The sequence below is a fragment of the Adiantum capillus-veneris genome, unplaced genomic scaffold (assembly GCF_014529385.1).
Source record: "Adiantum capillus-veneris isolate H3 unplaced genomic scaffold, ASM1452938v2 Hic_scaffold_685, whole genome shotgun sequence".
In the NCBI taxonomy this organism is placed as follows: Eukaryota; Viridiplantae; Streptophyta; class Polypodiopsida; order Polypodiales; family Pteridaceae; genus Adiantum; species Adiantum capillus-veneris.
The window spans coordinates 32,903-54,487 of record NW_028221705.1 but is presented as its reverse complement, the minus strand read 5'-3'; the positions used below and the strand labels follow the sequence as shown (position 1 = coordinate 54,487).

Sequence of the window (21,585 nt, the reverse complement as noted above, 5' to 3'; positions counted from 1 at the left end):
AAGAGAGAGAGAGAGAAGAGAGAGACCGAAAGAGGAGAGAGAGAGAGAGAGAGAGAGATTCTTGACTCCTGCAACCCTCACTTCCCGCCCTTTCTGCGCAAACCATCCATGCAGTGAAGAGCCCTCACCCTTCCCTTCTCGGGCACATAGGCATGCCATCACTGCAGAGGACAACAAAAAAAAACATTTCTGTCTCTTCCGCCTCTCCTCTCTCTCTCTCTCTCTCTCTCAGCATTTGCCCGCTGTTCCCACTAAAAGGCATAGGAGAATCCAGCTTAATGAGCAGCGTGTGCTCCCGGTGTTCGGCTCCACCTGCTCCTCCATTGACCTGCGCCTCCGACTCGTCCTCCACTTCCCGTGTTTATTGTGCAGATATGCTGCTGTGCCCCACCTTGCAGACCCGAAACAGAGGCGGCATTATTTGCCCCAAGATGCCCTAGTCTCAAACGCATGTCACGCAGCCACAGGCTGCCAGAGAATGCAAGGAACTATCTCTGATCTCTCTCTCTCTCTCTCTCTCTCTCTCTCTCTCTCTCTCTCTCTCTCCCCTTCCTACACGTGGGAACTCTCTCCGATCTCTCTCTCTCTCTCTCTCTCTCTCTCTCTTCTCTCTCTCTCTCTCTCTCTCTCTCTCTCTCTCTTTCTCCTCAAAGGGTTGGGAGCATCTTGCCAGATTCCCACTAACGAGAGCAGCTTACCAGATTCCCACTAACGAGAGGGACATATTTGTGTTCATAATTTTCTAATACAAATTTCTTTTTTTTTTTCCCCTTCAAAACTTACAAACGTGAGTATGGGGTATCCAATCACTTTAAAGATTTTATTAAGAAGAATCATCAAAGATCCCTGTTGGCAAACATAACTAAAAGAGAAGGGGTGCCGTAGGGCGGGCTTGCAGGCACGATGCTGCACATGAAAGAGGGGGGGGGGGGGGGGAGGTTGCGACGAAGCAGGAAGGTAGCGACGAAGTAGGACAAAGCAAGAGCGGAGTCGGGGATGATGCAGGGCAAGGAACCCATGCCTTTTTTTTAATAAAAATAATGAATCCCCACCAACTACAACGTCGAGCGCAAAGGCATCCTGGCTAGACGAGCTTGTGAAGAGTCAAATCTCCCATTGTCTCAGGTTCAAAACTTCAGTGCCCCCAAGCATGTTAAATGCGTTAATAAGCAGAACCTCCCAAAATATCTGGCGAGGCTTCCTGGAAATATAACACGATGAGCAGCCAACAGAGGAAAGCAGGAAAGCCGCGATGGCAAAGTAGCAGGGATTTTATCACTGAACGACGAGAGATGGCTGCCAAGGCTCCTGATAGGGAGCTTAAGCTCACTACGATGCCCCAGAGAGAGAGAGAGAGAGAGAGAGAGAGAGAGAGAGAGAGAGAGAGAGAGAGAGAGAGAGAGAGAGAGAGAGAGAGAGAGAGAGAGAGAGAGAGAGAGAGAGAGAGAGAGAGAGAGATGGGGGGAGGATTGTTCTCTAAGTGTAAAGGGCGCAACACCTACAGCGTGGGCTTCTGTCTCGATGGTTTATCTCATGACGCAGAGGCGTTGCATTTTCGTGAGGGTGAGAGTTTAAGTCCCCTTTGCCTTTTGTGAGTATATTCTATTACTAACCCAAAAGAATTACAAATACTAGTCATGCTCATGACTAGCCATGACGTTTTTCAACAGATCTTTGTACATCGGCTTAAAGGGGGGCCACCCCACGGAAATGGCGTAAAACTTGTCTAGCTCAGACACAGATCTTTACCCACGCAATTCTCACAATGCTGCAGTCATCACCTTGTCCCACTCTTTACAGTTTCTCCTTTTCCCAATGGCAATAATTGCTACCTGCTTTCTTGAATAATCTCCATAAATCTTACTGTTCCAATGTGGTTCTCAAAAAGTCGACCGTTCCTGGCCTTCTAGATGTGTTTAAGGTAACAAATCCTGGCGATTTGTGTACTGATGAGAAGTGGTTGGCTCATGATCGCCTTCCCCCCCAGAAAGAGATTGTTCTTGTAGAACCCAATCTTCCATGTCTTTTGAATCCACTTGCAAATCTTCCTTGCCAGACCACATGTCCCCGAACAATCCTTGAATAGGTGGGGGAGGTTCTCACTTGCAGATCTGCATTGTGGGCATCTATCTGGCCCAATACCTCTAGCTAGGAGCTTCACCCCAATTGGCAAGGCCTCCCAAATCACTTTCCAAATAAAGACCTTCATCCTAAACGGCTATCTTGGGCACCAGATGTTCTCAACAATTGTCACCCATCTTGCCTCTGGCCATTGCTTGCCCCATTGTTTTTTTAGGGGATAGAACCAATCCAGCAAAGCCATGAGGGTGTTGTACATCGCCTTGGTGTGCGGTTTATGGAAATGTCTATCTATTGAGGTGGTCCGGTGCAGGCAAAAAGAGAGGCGACCTCTAAACACCCCTCAAGACCCCGTGCTACTCAATTGAGGCTGGGGCAACCACAAACCATAGAAACCACAACAAACCCAAAGCCAACAACAAGTGAAGGGGCACCACCTAGTTAGAGAGCAAGCTAGGACACCGAAGAGAAGAATCCTTGAGCAATACAAGCGAGAAGAAAGGGTACAATAACACTAGTATCAATGCTACAATACACACACCAAACACCTAGAGAGAGAGAGAGAGAGAGAGAGAGAGAGATTTTGCAAGAATTATGATTCACTTTAAATGATTCACGCGGGTGTATAAACAACTTGGAGGAGAGTCAAGAGACACAATTAAGTTTGATGATGTTTCCATCTACACATTATCTTACGGTTATGGGAACTTTCTCACCATACAACCCTTTTATAATGTTTTCCCAAGAAACAAAAAACAAACACAAGAGCTCTTGAGTCACATACAAGCATATACTACAAAAGAATCTCAAAATGAAACACGTCACCTTAAACCAAACGAGATGAGGTTGCCAAGGGTGAATTGGAGAGCCTCAAGAGAGTTTTGAACTGCGGTAGCACCCAACTTATTGATTCAATTGATCTGCAAGAGTAGGTACATTGATTGGAAGTTATGAATCACTCACTCCCTTGCAATGCTACAACTAGCTCAAAGAAGCTTTCGTATACACCACAAGTAATGGTGTATAGAGAGCTCACTCTCTCCCCCTACAACTAAGATGACGAATGGTACGCTCAAAGTAGTGAGCAATAGTGTAGAGACCATACCATTTACAAAGGAAAAAGACTCTATTTATAGGTGAGGAGAGCCCTTATTAGGATTATAACCTGATCGACATTTACATAGAAAACCATGTTTACGAAATTTTTTATATGTTTTTATGAGAGTGGGGCTCTCTTGTCTCTTGAGTCACATGGATGTGGGCTCAAGAGGAGAGAATTATTGAGGTGAAATAGAGTAGATTCTAAAGAGGTGAGTGATTTTTGTGTGAGGTTTCCTACTCCAAGGTAGAGTAGAGTGGGTGCAATTTACAGGAAAGGGTTAGAAGTTAATGTCAGTAATCACTAGAAAAAGTTAGTCATATAGTTATAATGGGTAGAATGACTTGAAGGATGAGAAAAAAGGGGTGAATGAGATGAATGTACCCTTGAGATGGTGAATCCTTGAGGAATCTTGGACTCACCCTTGCGTAGATTGTCAAAAGTGATGGCCGTTCTCCTTCTTCTTCTTTTTACGCCGTCGCCATAGTCGAATCACCACGAAGACAATGAGGCTTTTGTTGATAAAATTCCCCCATTTTACAAAGATTAAGTATGGTTAGGTTATTGATTTTCTATGCATTCTTGAAAGGGTAGAATAAAATTGTAATATAGGAGTGATAGACAGAGATATGGAGATGGTGGATGTAGGTAGAGCTTCAAAAGAGAGCTACAGGTGTGAGAGGGAGGCTAATGGTGAAGAGAGTGAGAGAACCATGGAAGTTACAGGTTTGAATGAGGAATAAAGAGAAATGTGTGTGTGTGTGTGTGTGTGTGTGTGTGGAAGTAGGAAAGGAGGTGAGAGAAGACTATGGGTTACTTGTGAGAAAGTGGACAGACTTGGGTTCACAAAACAAAATCCTATCTCACTGGTGGCAGCTCCAAAAATTATCAAATTTTTGAGATGATTATTCAACTCTTGGTCTACATTTTATCTTTTAGTCACCACTTCAAATGTGGAGTGGAGATAGATATAAAAAATCCCACCAAAATGCCTATTTTTTTCTACAAAAAAGTCTTTAGTGGCCCCCCTTTTATTGAATTTGCATAAGGCCCCAAAGGTGATCCTCTCTTTGGATGAGAGCATGACCTAATGGATTTCTAGACGTTTGAAAACATGCATGGTTGTGGATTATGCATAAGTATAATATATGGATATAATAAAAAAGAACAAGCTAGTATATATAAATAACCATGGAATCTAGAATAGTGTGAGCTATATAAAAACAAATTAAAATATTTGAAAATATAGGGAATCAAATGATGAGGGTCCTCATTTGTTTTTATTGATGTATGTTAATTTACAAGAGATAAGGAAAAGTACCTGTAGAAAATAGGAATTTAGTGAAAGGCAATGACCGATGGTGAAATGTATTTTTTGTTGAGGTTTTCCCTTGGAGTGGATTCACAAAAATTAAAAAAAAAGAGAAGCTTGCATGAAATGATTTTTTATAGAATACATAATAAGAAATATCATGGTAATGATGAGTAAGTGTACATAGCATACTTAGGTAAATAACACACACTTACGCATACATATTTAAATAAATACCAATAATAAAAAATACCCATATTTAGACCCTATATACAATGAAATACTTATACACAAAAGAGCTATAATATATTTTGACCTTTATTTTTTTATGAATTTTTTTATATGTTCTTATGATAGTAGGGCTCTCTTGTCTCTTGAGTCACATGGATGTGGGCTCAAGAGGAGAGATATATTGAGGTGAAATAGATAAGATTCTAGAGAGGTGAGTGATTTTTGTGTGAGGTTCCCTACTCCAAAGTAGAGTAGAGTGAGTGAAATTTACAAGAAAGGGTTAGCAGTTAATGTCAGTAATCACTAGAAAACGTTAGTAAAATAGTTATAATGGGTAGAATGACTTGAAGGATGAGAAAAAAGGGGTGAATGAGATGGTGTACCCTTGAGATGGTGAATCCTTGAGGAATCTTGGACTCACCCTTGCGTAGATTGTCAAAAGGGATCGTCATTCTCCGTCTTCTTCTTTTTACACCGCTGCAATAGTCGAATCACCACAAAGAGAATGAGGGTTTTGTTGATAAAAACCTTCCATTTTCCAGAGCTTAAGTAGGTTAAGTTGCTGACGTTTTATGTATTCTTGAAAGGGTATAATAAAATTGTAATATGGGAGTGATAGAGAGAGATATGGAGATGGTGGATGTAGGTAGAGCTTCAAAAGAGAGCTACGGGTGTGAGAGGGGAGGCTAATGGTGAAGAGGGTGAGAGAAAACCATGGAAGTTTCAGGTTTGAGTGAGGAATAGAGAGAAATGAGTGTGTGTGTGGAAGTAGAAAAGGAGGTGAGAGAAGACTATGGGTTACTTTGTGAGCAAAGTGGGCAGACTCAGGTTCACAAAAAAAATCCTATCTCACTGGTGGCAGCTCCAAAAATTATCAAAACTGTTTAGGTGATTATTTAGCTCTTGATCCACATTTTATCTTTTAGTCACTATATCAAATTTTCAGTTGAAATAGATATAATAAATCCCACTAAAATGCCTCTTTTCTTCACAAAAAAGTCTTCAATGGCCCCCTTTTGTTGAATTTGCATAAGACCCCAAAGGTGAGCCTCTTTTTGCATGAGAGCATGACCTAGTAGATTTTTAGAGGTTTGAAAACATATATGGTTGTGGATTATGCATAAATATAAGGATATGATGGAAAAAAATAGGCTAGTATATATAAACAATTCATGGAATTTAGAATAGTGTGAACTACATAAAAAAAAATTAAAATATTTGAAAATATAGAGAATCAAATGATGAGGGCTCTCATTTGTTTTTATTGATGTATATTTATTTACAAAAGATAAGGAAAAATACTTGTAGAAAATAGGAATTTAGTGAAAGGTATTGACTTATGGTGAAATGTATTTTTTCTTGAGATTTTTCCTTGGAGTGGATTCACAAAAAAAATAAGAGAAGCTTGCATGAAATGATGTTTTATAGAATACATGGTAAGAAATATCTGTTACCATATACATGTGGTAGTGATGTGTGTGAACACACTAGGACCGCCGAGGCATTTTTTCCCTCTTTAGGAGGTTTTTTCCCAGGTGCATTGTATATACGCCCATCACTCTAGGGCTATCTATCTTTCCATTGCACACTAAGTAATACACTCTCTATTGTGTGCCTTGAGCTTCCTTCGTCTTCTCCAAGCTGTGTGTGTTTCTCTGCAACCCTTATTCCAACAATTGGTATCAGAGCAGGTCAAGTCCTCCCGGGCTTAGTCGCCAGCTGCTCCAGCACACGCCTGCTCACTTTCTCCGATTTCAATGAGCTTTGGCTCAGAATTTTGATTTGGGCTCATTTTGGCCTCCGTTTCCACTACAGGCAGTATTGCACAGGCTATTTCATCATTTTGTGCAAAATTTCTGTCAGTACCGTTTTCTGCATAACAGGTGCCTTATAGTCTTCTACGGTTTGTGCTATATAGCATAGGTTGTTCCCGCTCCATTTCTCCTATTTTCGGGCAGTTTTCACAGCAGATGCAACATTTACCATGGCTGACAACAACAACACAGATGTGTTCAAGATGTTTGCTGCTGAGGACAGGTTGGATGGGGACAACTACCCTATGTGGGCTTATATGATGCAACATGTTCTTGTGTCAAAGGGTGTCTGGAACATTGTGCAGGGCATTGATGTACGTCCTGGTTCTAAGGATGTTGCAGGTCTTGCTGCAAGGATTGCAGCTGTTAGAGTTGTTTTGCCTACGGCAGAACAAGCTCGTTGGGATGTTAAGGATGCGCAGGCTCATGCATTGATTGCGTTGTCTGTGAAGCGCATCATTGTTCCTCACATCCGTTCAGCAAATGTGCAAAACAGGCTTGGGATATTCTATCAGGTCTTTATGCAAGCCGCAATGAGGCTAAAATTGATTTCCTGTGTAAAGAGCTAGAGTCGAAGATTATGCATGAGGAAGATGATATGGACACTTTCCTTGCTAGTATCAAGGATATCAATGAGCAGCTTATTTCTGCAGGTGAAGTCATTTCAGACAGTTCCCTTGTGCAGACTGTTCTTGATGCCTTACCAGATTCCTACCAGACTTTTGCTAGTACTTGGAGACTTATGACCCAAGGAAATCCTGAAGTTGTCAAGTTTGATGCATTATGCACATTGTTGTTGCAAGAGTCACTTTCTAGAAAAAATAGGACTAGGCAGCGTGCAGTTGAACAGGCTTTTATTGCTTCTCAAAGAAAGGGTGGTAACAATAATGCAGCCACTTCTTATGGTTCTGCTGCGAGTGGCAAAAATTCTGTTCCTAATGCTTCTGCTGGTAGTACTTCGTCTGGCAATTCTGGTGATAAGGGCAAAAAGAAAATGCGTTGCCATTATTGTAAAGCCAATGATCACTTGATCAAGTCGTGTCCTAAGCTAAAGGCCAAAGAGGCTAAGAAGAAAGAGGGTGGTTCCACTGCAAATGCTAGTTCCACTACAAATGCAGCCATTGTTGAGTCTTCTGTGAAAGGAGACTGTGTTGCTGATGTTGATGCAGAATGGGCTTTTAGCGCAGAGTGCACTTACAATCCTTCTGTCCATGATGCATGCTTGTCAGTTGCTGCAGATTCACATGTGTGGTATTTCGACAGTGGTGCTACAAAGCACATTACCTCACATCGTGAATTGTTTACCTCTCTCGAGTCTGTCCCTCATGGGAATTCAGTCACTTGTGCCAACAACGCCTCTTATCCAGTTCAGGGAGTTGGAAAGATTGTGCTCACTGCTGCTAATGGCAGTTCCTTCACACTTGTTGATGCACTTTATGTACCTGGGATCAAGAAGAATCTCTTGTCTGTATCCGCACTTGCTAGACTTGGACTTGTAGTCAAATTTGTGGATGACAGATGTACAGTTCATGATCTCAGTTTTGGTGATGAAATTGTTGCATCTGGGCTTTTGTGCTGTGGGCTGTATAAGCTCACTTTGTATGACAAGTGTGGACAAAATTTTGCAAATGCTGTTGCAGATTCAAGGGCTATTTCAGATGCAAAACTTTGGCATGCACGTTTTGGTCATCTGAATTTTGCCAGTTTGCTGCGTTTGCCGAAATCTGATATGGTTGCTTCTTTGCCGCCTCTTGAATCACCTGTCAAACATGTTTGTGAAGGTTGTATTTTGGGTAAGATGCAGCGTTCTAAATTTCCAAAGGATGGTTCAGTTCGGGCCACATGCAGGCTGCAGCTTGTGCATAGTGATGTTTGTGGGCCCATGCAAACTCCGTCCTTGGGCAATTACCTATACTTCGTGACTTTCATTGATGATTACTCCAGGCATGCATGGGTATTTCCGCTTAAAGTGAAGTCCGAAGAAGTTTTTATGTGCTTCAAAAAATTTCTGGCTATGGCTGAAAATGTCTCAAAATGTACTATGGGCACCCTCCGTTCCGATCGAGGGGGGGGAGTATATGTCTCATGAATTTAATGCATTTCTGGCTAGTCGTGGGATAAAACACCAATGTACAGTGCCTTATACACCTCAGCAAAATGGTGTTGCTGAGAGGAAAAACAGGTCACTGACGAAAATGGCACGATGTATGGTCAAAAGTCAAGCTTTGCCGCATTCTTTTTGGCTTGAGGCCATCATGTGTGCCACTTATGTACTTAACAGGTGTCCTACGAAAGCTTTGCAGTCTATTACTCCATATGAAGCATGGCATGATAGAAAGCCTTCTATTGAGCACATGCATGTTTTTGGCTGTTTGGCATATGCTTTGGTGCCACAAACACAGCGCAGAAAATTGGATGATAAGGCTGCAAATGTATTTTTGTTGGTTGTAGTGCTGAAAGCAAAGGTTACAGGTTGTATCATCCGCAAACAAAACGTATTCTGGTTTCTCGGGATGTAGTGTTTGTGGAAGATTCTGTTCAGCCCTTGCTGTCATGTACTAGAGACAGTAATGTAAGCTCACAGGACATTTATGACACTTTGTTGCCTCTTTTTAGTGGTGGAAATACGAATGTAAGTTCCAATGAGGCAAATGTACATCCTATGGGGGTTTCTAAAAATATTTTAGATCAGCCTATTACTGATGCAGATGTACATGATGTGCTTGATGAGGAAAGGGCTGAAAATGAGCAGGCTAGAGGTATGCCAAAATGGCTGGTGCACACTTTGCGTGACAGTAAATTGGATGCACCTTTGTCTAGTCGTACTCATTTAGGCTCTCGCCATGCATCTTATGCATCAGATTGTTATGATTTGGCTGTGTCTAGCTTACATGATGTTGAGGAGCCTCTGACTTTTGATGAAGCACAAAATTGTGAAAATTGGATGGCTGCCATGCAATCAGAATATGATGCACTTATAGAAAATGACACATGGACTTTATGTGATTCGCCTCCTGGGAAAAAGGCCATTGGTACGAAGTGGGTTTACAAGTTGAAACGCAAGCCGGATGGTGAGATCGATCGCCATAAGGATCGACTTGTTGCAAAGGGTTCTACACAGCAAAAAGGCATAGATTATGAAGAGACTTTTTCTCCCACTTGTCGTATGACTACTGTGCGTTTTCTATGTGCATTGGCAGCTCATTTTGGTTGGGATGTACATCAATCAGACATTGTTACTGCTTTCTTGAATGGTGACATATTTGAGGAAGTTTATGTAACACAGCCTCGCGGTTTTGTCATAAGAGGACAAGAGGACAAAGTGTGCAGATGTAAGAAGGGTTTGTATGGGTTGAAGCAATCTCCTCGTGGTTGGTATGAGAAAGCTGGCACTCATTTGGTCAAACAAGGCTTTCATAACAGTCCAACAGAAAGCACATTGTATGTAAAGCGTGAGGGTGATGTATTTCTCATCGTGGTTGTTTATGTGGATGATTTGCTGATCACTGGACCAAATGAGAGACATATTGCTGAATTTAAGACTGATTTGAATGCTACTTTCAAGATGAAAGATTTGGGGCTGTTGCATCATTACTTGGGTATACAGTTTAAGCAGTGTGATGGTGGTATTTCCTTGTGTCAGAAAAGTTACATAGAGACATTGCTATGTAAGTTTGGACTTGAGGATTGCAAACCTATTGCCACTCCCATGGAAACAGGTTTGAAGTTGAGTCTACATGATGCTGGTGATCCTGCTGATGTCACTCTTTACCAAACTGATGTTGGCTGCCTCATTTATGTGTGCAACACGAGGCCAGATTTTCAGTTTGCAGTCTCACAGGTCAGCAGATTTATGCATAGCCCAGGGTCTAAGCATTGGCACGCTGTCAAGAGGATTTTCCGCTACCTTAGTGGTACTTTACATCTTTGCTTGTTTTATCCCAAGGGGGGATCATTGCCACCAGACTTACATGCTTTTTTGGACTCAGATTGGGCTGGTTGTTTTGACACGCGAGTGTCCACAAGTGGTTTTTGTTTCATGCTTGGCAGTTCATGTATATCATGGTTGAGCAAGAAGCAACCTACTGTGGCCACTTCGAGTTGTGAGGCTGAGTACAGGGCAGTCTTCACAGCTACGGTTGAGTGTGTATGGCTCAGACGCCTTATGGCTGATTTGGGTGTTGGTCAGGACACTGCCAACACTATCTACACTGACAGTTAGAGCGCATTGGCAGTTACGAGGAACCCAGTTTTTCATGCTCACACAAAGCACATTGAGGTGCATTACCACTATGTCAGGGAGAGGCTCTCAGCAGGAGAGATCAGCTTGGCTTATGTGCCAACACAGGACAACCTTGCAGATATTTTCACAAAGGCATTGTCTCGTGAGAAGCTTGAAGCTTTCCGCAAAGCTTTGGGCTTACTCCCCTTTGTGGACTGATCCTGTCCTCAGGGCATGGCACTTCCCGTTACTCATGTGCCAGCTCTAGTTCACCGCATCACTCCAGGGGGGATTTGTTACCATATACATGTGGTAGTGATGTGTGTGAACACACTAGGACCGCCGGGGCATTTTTTCCCTCTTTAGGAGGTTTTTTCCCCCGTGCATTGTATATACGCCCATCACTCTAGGGCTATCTATCTTTCCATTGCACACTAAGTAACACACTCTCTATTGTGTGCCTTGAGCTTCCTTCGTCTTCTCCAAGCTGTGTGTGTTTCTCTGCAACCCTAATTCCAACAATATCATGGTAATGGTGAGTAAATGTACATAGCATACTTAGGCAAATAACACACACCTATGCATAAATATTTGAATAAATAGCAATAGTAAAAAATCCCTATATTTAGGCCCTATATACAATGAAATACTTATACACAAAAGGGCCATAATATATTTTGGATTTTATTTTTATTTATTTTTTTGGCTTAATTAGTCCAGTGATTAGCTAAGTGAGGGTTTTTAAGGAGATATGGGGAAAGTCCCGTAACTCACACACACCTATGTATAGTGAAAAGGTGAGGATTGCCACAGTGTTAAGGTGATTTTTCTTGGGTCAGGTGGCTCATTGTGGAAGATACGGGAAGCTGAAAAATGCCTATCACTATAAGCCACCACCAAGCTTTCCAATCAAACCTAGATTCGAAAGACGATAGGCAACAACTGTTCAGCTGTTCTAAAACTCTATTTACTAGCAATCTCTTCGTCCCATTGAGCATGAACTCGGAGGCTAGTTGGTCCAATCCTTATTAATCGCTGCTACTAAAGTCCCAAAATTAGCCTTGTTGAAGGAGTCTTTTGTTGTTCATCTTTCTGGCACCTCCCTCTAGGCAGGGTTTAACAAGATGCTTCCCACCTTAGACAACCAAGGGGACGAGTGAAACATCAAGTTGTGGAAGTATCTAGTTACCTCTCCCCATTCCAAGGCCTCCACCGGTTTGTTGCACTTTCGAGCCAGCTCACCAGTTAAGTCCCCAAGCTCAGGTTAGACCAGGGAGGGGCAAGTAACTTGTCATGTAGATCTAACCCTTTCCATTGGCCACCTTGCAAGTATAGTTTGGCATTGTCCATCATGGCCTTAGTCATCACAGCCACGATTGATCTTGCTTCGTGATTGTAGCCGCAAGCTCGGAACATTCGGCTTCCACATGAGTAATAGGGTTTAGAATTTTAGACCGCCTTGCCCCACCGGCCTTGCTTTGGCCTCTCAGCTTTCCCATTTCCAAGGCAATGAGTCTATTGTTTTTTTTCTAGAGGAATCTCTTCATTGGTTTAAGGAGATCGTTCTAGTTGCATTTGGCTATCTGGAGTAGAGGGCCATTAAATGATAAGTATGGGAGCATACACAAATGGATCACTTTCAATCTGCTCTCATGTATGAAAGGAGTATACACTCCCATCATTGCAACTTGGCCCTTATCTTATCCAGCACCCATGAGAATCTTTGCTTGTGGGTTGTATCCACCCTCAGAGAGGCTTCAAGTGTCAAAACAACATCCCTTTGGACACAATCTCCCCATGGACTACATTGCTGGATTGAGCGAGTCATCTTCTGAGAGGAAGATTAATCTTGATTTTTCAATTTTGCACTTCGACCTTGATGCAGTTGCATACGTTTGCACAATCTCCAGAGCCTTCCTGATCACCTGAGGAAAAGCTTTGAGGAAGAGTAGCAAATCATCCGCAAACAACTTCGCCAAAAAAAGTTGTCATTACAGGGAAGGGACAACCCTTGAATCTCCCCTCTTGCAACACTGTCTACAAGCATCATCACCAAGGGATGGGATCCACTAGCAAACAAGAGGAAAGCTAGTGGGTAGCCTTGCTTAATAGATCTTTTTACCTCACAAGCCCCCACAATCCGCTCATTGAAAAAAAAGCTCAAATTAGCTACCAGCACCCAAAGTGCTAACCAACCGACACATCCTCTGCCCAAAGCCTAGTGATTTCATGACCTCTTTGATAAAAGACCATGTGATCCTATCATATGCTTTATCCAAATCCAATTGATGTAATATATACTTTTGCTTAGTGAAAGATGCATACTCGATGTCGATCATTGCTGCCAGAATGTTGTCGTAGATAGACCTTCATTTAATAAATCCATGTTGGTGTGGGGTGATGACCTTGTCCAGAAGAGGAACAAGCCTGAGAGAAACAATTTTGGTGATTATCTTGTAGGCCATTGACATCATAGTTATTGGGCACCAGTGCTTCAACTGGGAGCAATAGACTTGTTTAGGAATCGGTTTGATAAGGCCTCTTTTGGCGCTCAAGTCTAGAGCACCGTTGACCAGAGCTTTGTTAGCCATTCACATAATTGGGGAATTAATCTCCTCTTAGAATTCTAAAAAGAATTATGTAGTCATGCCATCCCACCCTGGAGATGCTTCCTTGACGAAAGCATTTAATAAATCCATGTTGGTGTGGGGTGATGACCTTGTCCAGAAGAGGAACAAGCCTGAGAGAAACAGTTTTGGTGATTATCTTGTAGGCCATTGACATCATAGTTATTGGGTACTAGTGCTTCAACTGGGAGCAATAGACTTGTTTAGGAATCGGTTTGATAAGGCCTCTTTTGGCGCTCAAGTCTAGAGCACCGTTGACCAGAGCTTGGTTAGCCATTCACATAATTGGGGAATTAATCTCCTCTTAGAATTCTAAAAAGAATTATGTAGTCATGCCATCCCACCTTGGAGATGTTTCCTTGACGAAAGCTTGGAACGTGTGAGTGCATTCCTCCTCGGAGAACGCCTTCTCCAATACGTTGGTGTCAGACTATGTTTTTGTTATTTTGACGCTTCCTAGGAGAATAGATTTGGCTCCATCCACTTCCGAGGATTGAGCCTCAGACTTTCCAATAATCAGTTGCAAGTGGTTAAGCATCATATGACCCATTTTATTTGGGTCCTTAGTCTCCTTCCATTCCCCAGTAGATAAAGAGTGTACTATGCCACGATTTCTCTTGACTTTGAGGACCCTAAAGAAGTGAGATTGATTAGCCTCCTTCGGCTGGAGGAAAGTCTCTCTGGACAGAATTTTGGCCTTCTTCATCTCCTCAAGTTGTTGATCCATCAGGTCGTCTTTCGCTCGGCTTCAGAAGCCAACCCTTCTTGTTTTTTGGTGGTTAATAGATCTACTTCGTCTGCAATTTGCTTAAATTTCTCCTCGTGATGTTTCTTCCTTCTGGGTCCTATCGTCTTGATTGGTTTTTGTACATTCTTGGTGAATATGTCCCATGCCTTAAGGCTTACTAGATCCATATCTTTACAGAGTTTCTTATATCTTTTATTACTAGGCTTCTAAAGAGAGGGTCTTTGAAAAGATGAGCTCCTGCTGTCAATAGCTTCTTTGAGCCTTGAGGGCAGTGACCTTCTATCTTGGTTTGTTGGGAATTCATGCTTAATGGTAAGTGATCCAACAATCATTGTGATGTTACCACCTTCAAATCAAGCAATGGAGGCAGTCAATCGACTTGATGGGAACAATAGAATCTATCCAGACGAGATGCCGAGCCAACATACTACAGGCTGATATACATGAATCCTCACGTGCTATTCCACTGACCCACCTCCCACAAGTCCATTAAAGCCCGCTTATCACACAATCTTTGCCATTTGGCACTCTCTGAACCCGCAAGCATGCTCGAGGAACCTGTTTTATCCTTTCTCTTCTCCACAATTTTGAAGTCTCCCATCATAAGCCATTCCGCTTCCACGTGTACCTCCTTCAAGTCATCCCAAAGCCTTGTTCTTTCCTTCGCTATGTAGGGACCGTAGATGTTGACAATGGTGAAATGTTTGTCCCCCCACTTGATCTTGAATTCCAAAACTCTCCTAGATGGATGATTTAGCACCACCATATGTTCCAAGTCCCTTTCCACAACCGTCACTACACCACTGCACCCATCCCCACCCTCTCCATTAAAAAAAAAATTCTTTCCCATTGCTTATTTTTTTTTGCTTGCGACATTGAGGTGATGTTCTTGCACAACCTAGAAGTTAACTTCCTTTCCTTTTTCAACTTCCTCCCAGAAGAGGGAGCTCTTCTTCTTGGTCTTGATCCCCTTAACATTCCATGTCTAGATAATAAGCTCCTCCATTACTACGAAAGGGGAACAAACTCCTCCTCATCCTAAGACTCTCCTATGGAGCTTTTTTTCTTGATTTCCTCCTCCATTGGTCCTTTTCTGTTCCCCACGTAAAGCATGAAGTTTCCTAGGGGATCCAGATTAGGACCTTTCTTCTCTTGCAAAACTGCAAAGGGATTGTGAAGAGGGACAATAGGGGTCATCCCTTTTAGCTGGGCAGGAGGTGGGGTGGTGCTTCTCGCTTTCAAAGCGTTAGTATTATCAAGTGACTTGGAATCCCTTGCAACTTCCTTCACCCTTTTGGCTCTCTTTAGGCCTGGGATTTGCATCGCTAACATAGTTGTCACACTGTCGTAATCTTGGGTGGCGAGATAATCTCACTGCTTGGTCCATTAGGGATGTGCATAGCGACGCACTACTTCTCCACCAACCTCTCCCGTAGTTTGGTTACTTCTTTGTTACAGATCATAGCATTAGCCACCGTAATGGCCTCCTCCACCTTCTCCTGTTGCGGAAGAGACTTCTTCAGAGCACTATACGCTCGATCCAACATCCCATCTTCGAGAAGCCTCACATTTTGACTGTGAGCAAGGTCTCTTGTTATCGCTAGGGCTAGTCTCGATCTGTCTGGTGCTTTCTTTAAGTTGTTGTTCGAGTCGTGACTTGACATTCTTCAGTTTCTCATGGCCTTCATCTCTAGCACCCTCAATCAATGCAGCTTTGTTGTAGATCAAAGGGGAAGGACCCTTCAAGATTCTCGCAAAAGAGATGCCTGGTTTGAGAGAACCAGAGCCAAAAGCCACCTTGTTAGTGTTTGAACATATGGTTCCTTGGGGCTCCCGGATCTTGAGCATCTTGATCTTGAAGTTGCCCCTTTAATGTTGAAGTCAATTGCATCATCTTTTTTCGGGAGAGTCAACTCACCCGAGTATTCTTTAATACTCCCCAGGGACGAACCCTTCAACAATGTTCCCTCCCTCATACTGTTTGTGTTTGCTGCACGCGGTGTAGGCGCTACCCCTTCGTCCATCAATACGAGGTCATCTTGCACCGATAGTTTACTTTTGGATGTCCTCCTCCATCGGCACCATCAGGTAATCGAAGCTAGGATCCGTCATGAAGTCAAAAATGATGAGGAGGGGGGCGGAGGGGGGGGGGATGTCGGACCGACACGCACCAAGGTGGGATCAGCCCCTAGGGAAGGCACAACAGCCTAATATGAGCTAACACCGAAGATGGTCACTAAAGCAACCGCCAAAGGTACCGCCGAAGATGAGAGGAGAATGCATGCAGACCCTGGGGGTGCCCAAGAAAGGTGATGGCGAGCACAAAAAGCTGACAAGTAGAGAGAAAGGCACTGAGACCACGAGCACACGGGAATAGGAAGCAAAAAGGAGCAAGGTAGAGATGATGAGTAAGGTAGACATGACGAGCTGAGTTGTAGCTACACGGCGAGTGACAGAGAAGGAGAAAATGAATGCTTTCTGATTCAAGGACGTCCTCTGTGTTGCAAGACTTTAGGGAGGAGTTGAGATCGATGGCGATGGCGATGGCGATGGTGATAGCACGTGACTGTGCAAGGTAGGAAGGTCCTATTGTGAACGGTGCTTGACACTGCAGTACAACCCAACATTCCCAAGCCCTGACCCCTTACCCACCCGGTCTAAAATCACAGAACCCATTAATTAGTCACGAAAGATTCTCCCCAAATCAAAAAGTTAAAACCTCTCCATTCTCCCCCATTCCTATGCCCAACCCTCACGCACATCACCCCTTGGTCCCCCATCGTCAGCCCTACAGCTCATCCCCCCGGGGCCGAGTGACAAAGAGACATGAAATGAGCCTCTACAGGAAGCACCGACATCTTAGAGAGAGAGAGAGAGAAGAGAGAGGGAGAGAGAGAGAGAGAGTCAAAACATACAAATGATGCCTCTTGATAAGAGGGAAGAGAAGCGTGAGCAATCTTGGATACAATAAAACGTGACACACGTCACTTAGGGGAAAAACAACTAGTAGCTAAAGGGTGGTGAAGGCTTGGGAGAGCAAAACTCTCGTTTGATAGCCTTCCCCCGTGGTAGACCACCCATTGTCCTTTGCCTTGTGTTGCATGCACTTTCTTGAGTTCTTCGCCTTTGTTTTTGCATTGTGATGGGGTGAGTTCTTTTGTGATCCATAGCTCAATTCCCTTGAGAAGGTGAGTTTGTTCTAAGAGCTTAAGTCGATCTTCTCTCTTCTTGAATTCAAGAATGGCGTGTCCACTTGGTAACGACTTGCTTCCATCGACCATTTCTATCTTGTTGGGGTTGAGCTTGATCAACTTGAGGGTCTCATTAAGGAAGTTGATGCGCTCCGAAAAGTCCTCCTTGACCGCCTCCCATGCTTGTGGTAGTCCGCCAATGCAGACCTTGAGAGCATTTGTTTCTTGGCAGCTTCTCCCTGGAGTTCCGTTGCCACATGTCTCTACTTGAGCGAGCACCGTGGATTTAAATTGGGTGATATGTGCTTCTACTTCCATTACCTTGTTGGTGGCAACATTCAACGTTGATTTGAACGGGGCCTCAAGCATGCTAAGGCAAGCTTTGAGGTCACAGTTTTCTTCCATGACTCGATTGAGGACCACTTTGAGTTGTCTCAGGCAATCGGCCTTGCTCAAAGCTGCTACGACGGCTGCAAAACTTAGACGTGGCCACACTGAGGACTTTGGGAGACCCTCTTTGTTGGAATCTTCTTTGGTCAAGGTTGTCCTCCTCTTGCATGCCATTTCTGAAAACCATTGCTTCAAGTCTTCTACCTTCTCTTCTCTAAGACTGCTCAAGAGACTCAGTAAGGCACTCAAGCATTGTGGTTTGAAGGGATACATAGCCTGGGGTAGGCATTGTGGTTGTCAACTAGGGGGATTGAGGGCATGGCTTGTTACCATACATATATGGTAGTGATGTAGGACCATCGAGGCATTTTTTCCCTCACTAGGAGGTTTCCCCCCGTGCATTGTATATACGTCCATCATTTTAGGGCTAAATTATCTTTCATTGCACACTAAGTAATACTACTCTCTGTTGTGTGCCTTGAGCTTTCTTTGTCTTCTCCAGGCTGTGTGTGTTTCCCTGCATCCCTATTTTCCAACAATTGGTATCAGAGCAGGTTGCATCCTCTCGGGCTTTGTTGTAAGCATTACTAGCACACTCCTACTTGCTTTCTCAGATATTTCAATGAGCTTTGGTGAGCATCAATAGGTCGACAAATACTTTGGATAATCTCATAGAGCTCAGTCTCCTCAAATTTTCCATTCGGACTCATTTTGACCTTCGTTTCCACTATAGACAGTTCTGTGCATTCAATTTTGTCATTTTGTGAAATTTTTTGTTAGTGCCATTTTTTACAAAAGTCCTTACAATCTTCTATGGGTTGTGCTATATATCACATGTTGGTCTCCCTTCATTTCTCCTCTTTTCGGGTAGTTTTCACATCAAGTGCAAACATTTACCATTGTTGACAACAACACAGATGGGTTCAAGATGTTTGTTGTTGAGGATAAATTGGATGGGGACAATAACCCAACGTGGGCTTACATGATGCAACATGTTCTTGTGTCAAAGGGCGTTTGGAATGTTGTGCACGGCATTGATGTACATCCTGGTTTTGAGGATGCAGGCGATGATGAGGATGCTACAAGTTTTTGGGGCAGGGTTGGTGTTGCTAGAGCTGTTTTGCCTATGATTGAGCAAGCTTGTTGGGATGTTAGAGATGCACAGGCTTGGGATATTTTGATTGGACTTTATGCAAGTCGCAATGAGGCTAAAATTGCATTGTTGTGTAAAGAGCTAGAGTCAAAGATTATGCAAGAGAAAGATGAAATGAACACTTTCCTTGCTGGTATCAAGGATATGAATGGGCAACTTATTTTTGCAAGCAAAGTCATTTCTAAAAGTTCCCTTGTGCAGACTGTTCTTGATTCTTTGCCAGTCTCTTACTAAACTTTTGCTAGTACTTGGAGACTTAAGACCTAAGGAAATCCAAAAGTTGTCAAGTTTGATGCATTTTAGACATTGCTATTGTTTGCAAGAGTCACTTTCAAGAAAAACAAGGCTAAACAACATGCAATTGAACCTTTTACTGCTGCTCAGAGGAAAAGTGGTAACACCAATGTAGCAACTTCTCATGGTTCTTTGGCGAGTGGCAAATCACCTATTTCCAATGCTTTTGTTGGCAACACCTTGTCTGGGAATTTTGGAGCAAAGGGAAAAAATAAGATGCGTTGCCATTATTCTAAAGCTAATGATCACTTGATCAAGCAATGTCCAAAATTGAAGGCAAAAGAGGCTAAGAAGAAAGAGGATGGTTCCACTACAAGTGCAGTGATTGTAAGGTCTTCTGTGAAAGGAGATTGTGATGTGAATGTAGATTTAGAATGGGCTTTTAGTGTAGAGTGCACTTATGATCCTTTTGTCCATGACGAATGTATGTCAGTTGTTGTAGATGCTCACGTGTGGTACTTTGATAGTGGTGCTACAAAGCACATTATCTCTCATCATGACTTGTTTTTGTCTCTCAAGGATGTCCCTCATGGGAATTCTATCACTTGTGCCAACAATGCCTCTTATCTTGTCAAGGAAGTTGGAAAGATTGTGTTGACTCCTGCAAATGACACTTATTTCATACTTTTTGATGCACTTTATGTACATGGGATAAAAAGAACCTTTTGTCTATATCTACCCTTTCTAGACTTGGTCCTGTTGTCAAATTTGTGGATGACAGATGTACAGTTCATGATCTCAGTTTTTGTGATAAAATTGTTGCATATGTCATGGGTTGTATAAGCTCACTTTGTATGATATGTGTGGGCATATTTTTGCAAATGCAATTGCGGATTCAAAGGCTATTTCAGATGCAAAACTTTGGTATGCACGTTTTGTGCATCTAAATCTTACCAGTTTGCTACGTTTGCAAAAATCTGACATGGTTTCTTCTTTGCCGCCTCTTGAAGCACCTGTGAAGCATGTTTGTGAAGGCTGTATTTTGGGTAAGATGCAACATTTGAAGTTTCCAAAGATTGGTTCAGTTAGGGCTACATGTAGGTTGCAGCTTGTGCATAGTGATCATTTGTGGGCCTATGAAAACTTCGTCCTTAAGCAATTACATGTACTTTTTGACTTTCATTCATGATTACTCCAGGCATGCATGGGTGTATCCACTTTAAGCTCAGTCTGAAGTGCTGATGTGCTTCAATAAATTTTTGGCTATGGTTGAAAATGTCTCTAAATGTACTATTGGAATTCTCCGTTCAGATCGGGGGGGGGGGGGGGGGGGGGGGGGGGGGGGGGGGAGTATTTGTCTCATGAATTCAATGCATTTTTGGCTAGTCGTGGGATAAAAACCAATGTACAGTGCGGTATACACCTCTGTCGTTGAAAGGAAAAACAGGTTGCTTATGGAGATGGCACGATGTATGGTCAGGAGCCATGCTTTAACACATATGTTTTGGCTTGAGTAGTCTATCATGTGTGCTACTTATGTACTTGATAGGTGTCCTACAAAAGCTTTGCAGTCTATGACTCCATTTGAAGCATGGCATGATATAAATCCATCTATTGATCACATGCGTGTTTTTGGCTATTTGGCTTATAGTTTGGTGCCACAAATGCAACATAAAAAATTGGATGATAAGGTTGTCAAACACATTTTTTTGGTTATAGTACTAAAAGTAAAGGTTACAAATTATGCCATCCACAAACACAGTGTATCTTGGTTTCACGTGATGTTGTGTTTGTGAAAGATTGTGTTCACCAGTCTTTGTTATCATGTACTAAAGACAATAATGTAAGCTCACATGACATTTATGATAGTTTTTGCCTCTTTTCAATGGTGGAAGTTTGAATGTAAATCAAATAAGGCAAATGTGGAGCCTATGGGGGTTCCAAAAAATGCTATGGATCAGCCCATTACTGATGCAAATGTACATGATGTACTTGATGTGGAAAGGGATGAGAATGAGCAGGCTAGAGGTATGCCAAAATGGCTGGTGCATACTTTGCATGATAGTAAAGTTGGATGCACCTTTGTGTAGTTGTACTTGTTAAGGTTATTGCCAAGCATCTTATGCATTAGATTGTAATGCTTTGGCTATTTCTAGCTTATGTGATATAGAGGAACCTCTATCTTTTGATGAAACATAGAATTTTGAAAATTGGATGGTTGCCATGTAATCATAATATGATGCCCTTATAGAAAATGACACATGGACTTTATGTGATTTGCCTCCTAGTAAAAAGGCCATTGGTATGAAGTGGGTTTACAAGTAGAAATGGCAGCCGGATGGAGAGATTGATCACTATAAGGCTCAACTTGTTGCAAAGGGTTAAGCACAACAAAAGGGCATAGATCATGAAGAGTCTTTTTCTCCCAATTATCGTATGACTAACTGTGTGTTTTCTATGTGCATTGGTGGCTCATTTTAGTTAG

At 42.6% G+C, this 21,585-nt stretch overlaps 1 protein-coding gene across 1 annotated transcript; it reads right to left on the bottom strand.

Moving 5' to 3' along the window:
- Window positions 1–15,659: 15,659 nt before the first annotated feature.
- On the bottom strand, window positions 15,660–17,887 carry LOC147416649 (uncharacterized). Its single transcript, XM_086508197.1, has 2 exons — window positions 17,224–17,887; window positions 15,660–15,898 (listed from the first exon to the last, which is right to left on the bottom strand). The coding sequence occupies exons 1-2, from the start codon at window positions 17,885–17,887 to the stop codon at window positions 15,660–15,662; spliced, it is 903 nt and encodes a 300-aa protein (XP_086364323.1).
- Window positions 17,888–21,585: the final 3,698 nt, after the last annotated feature.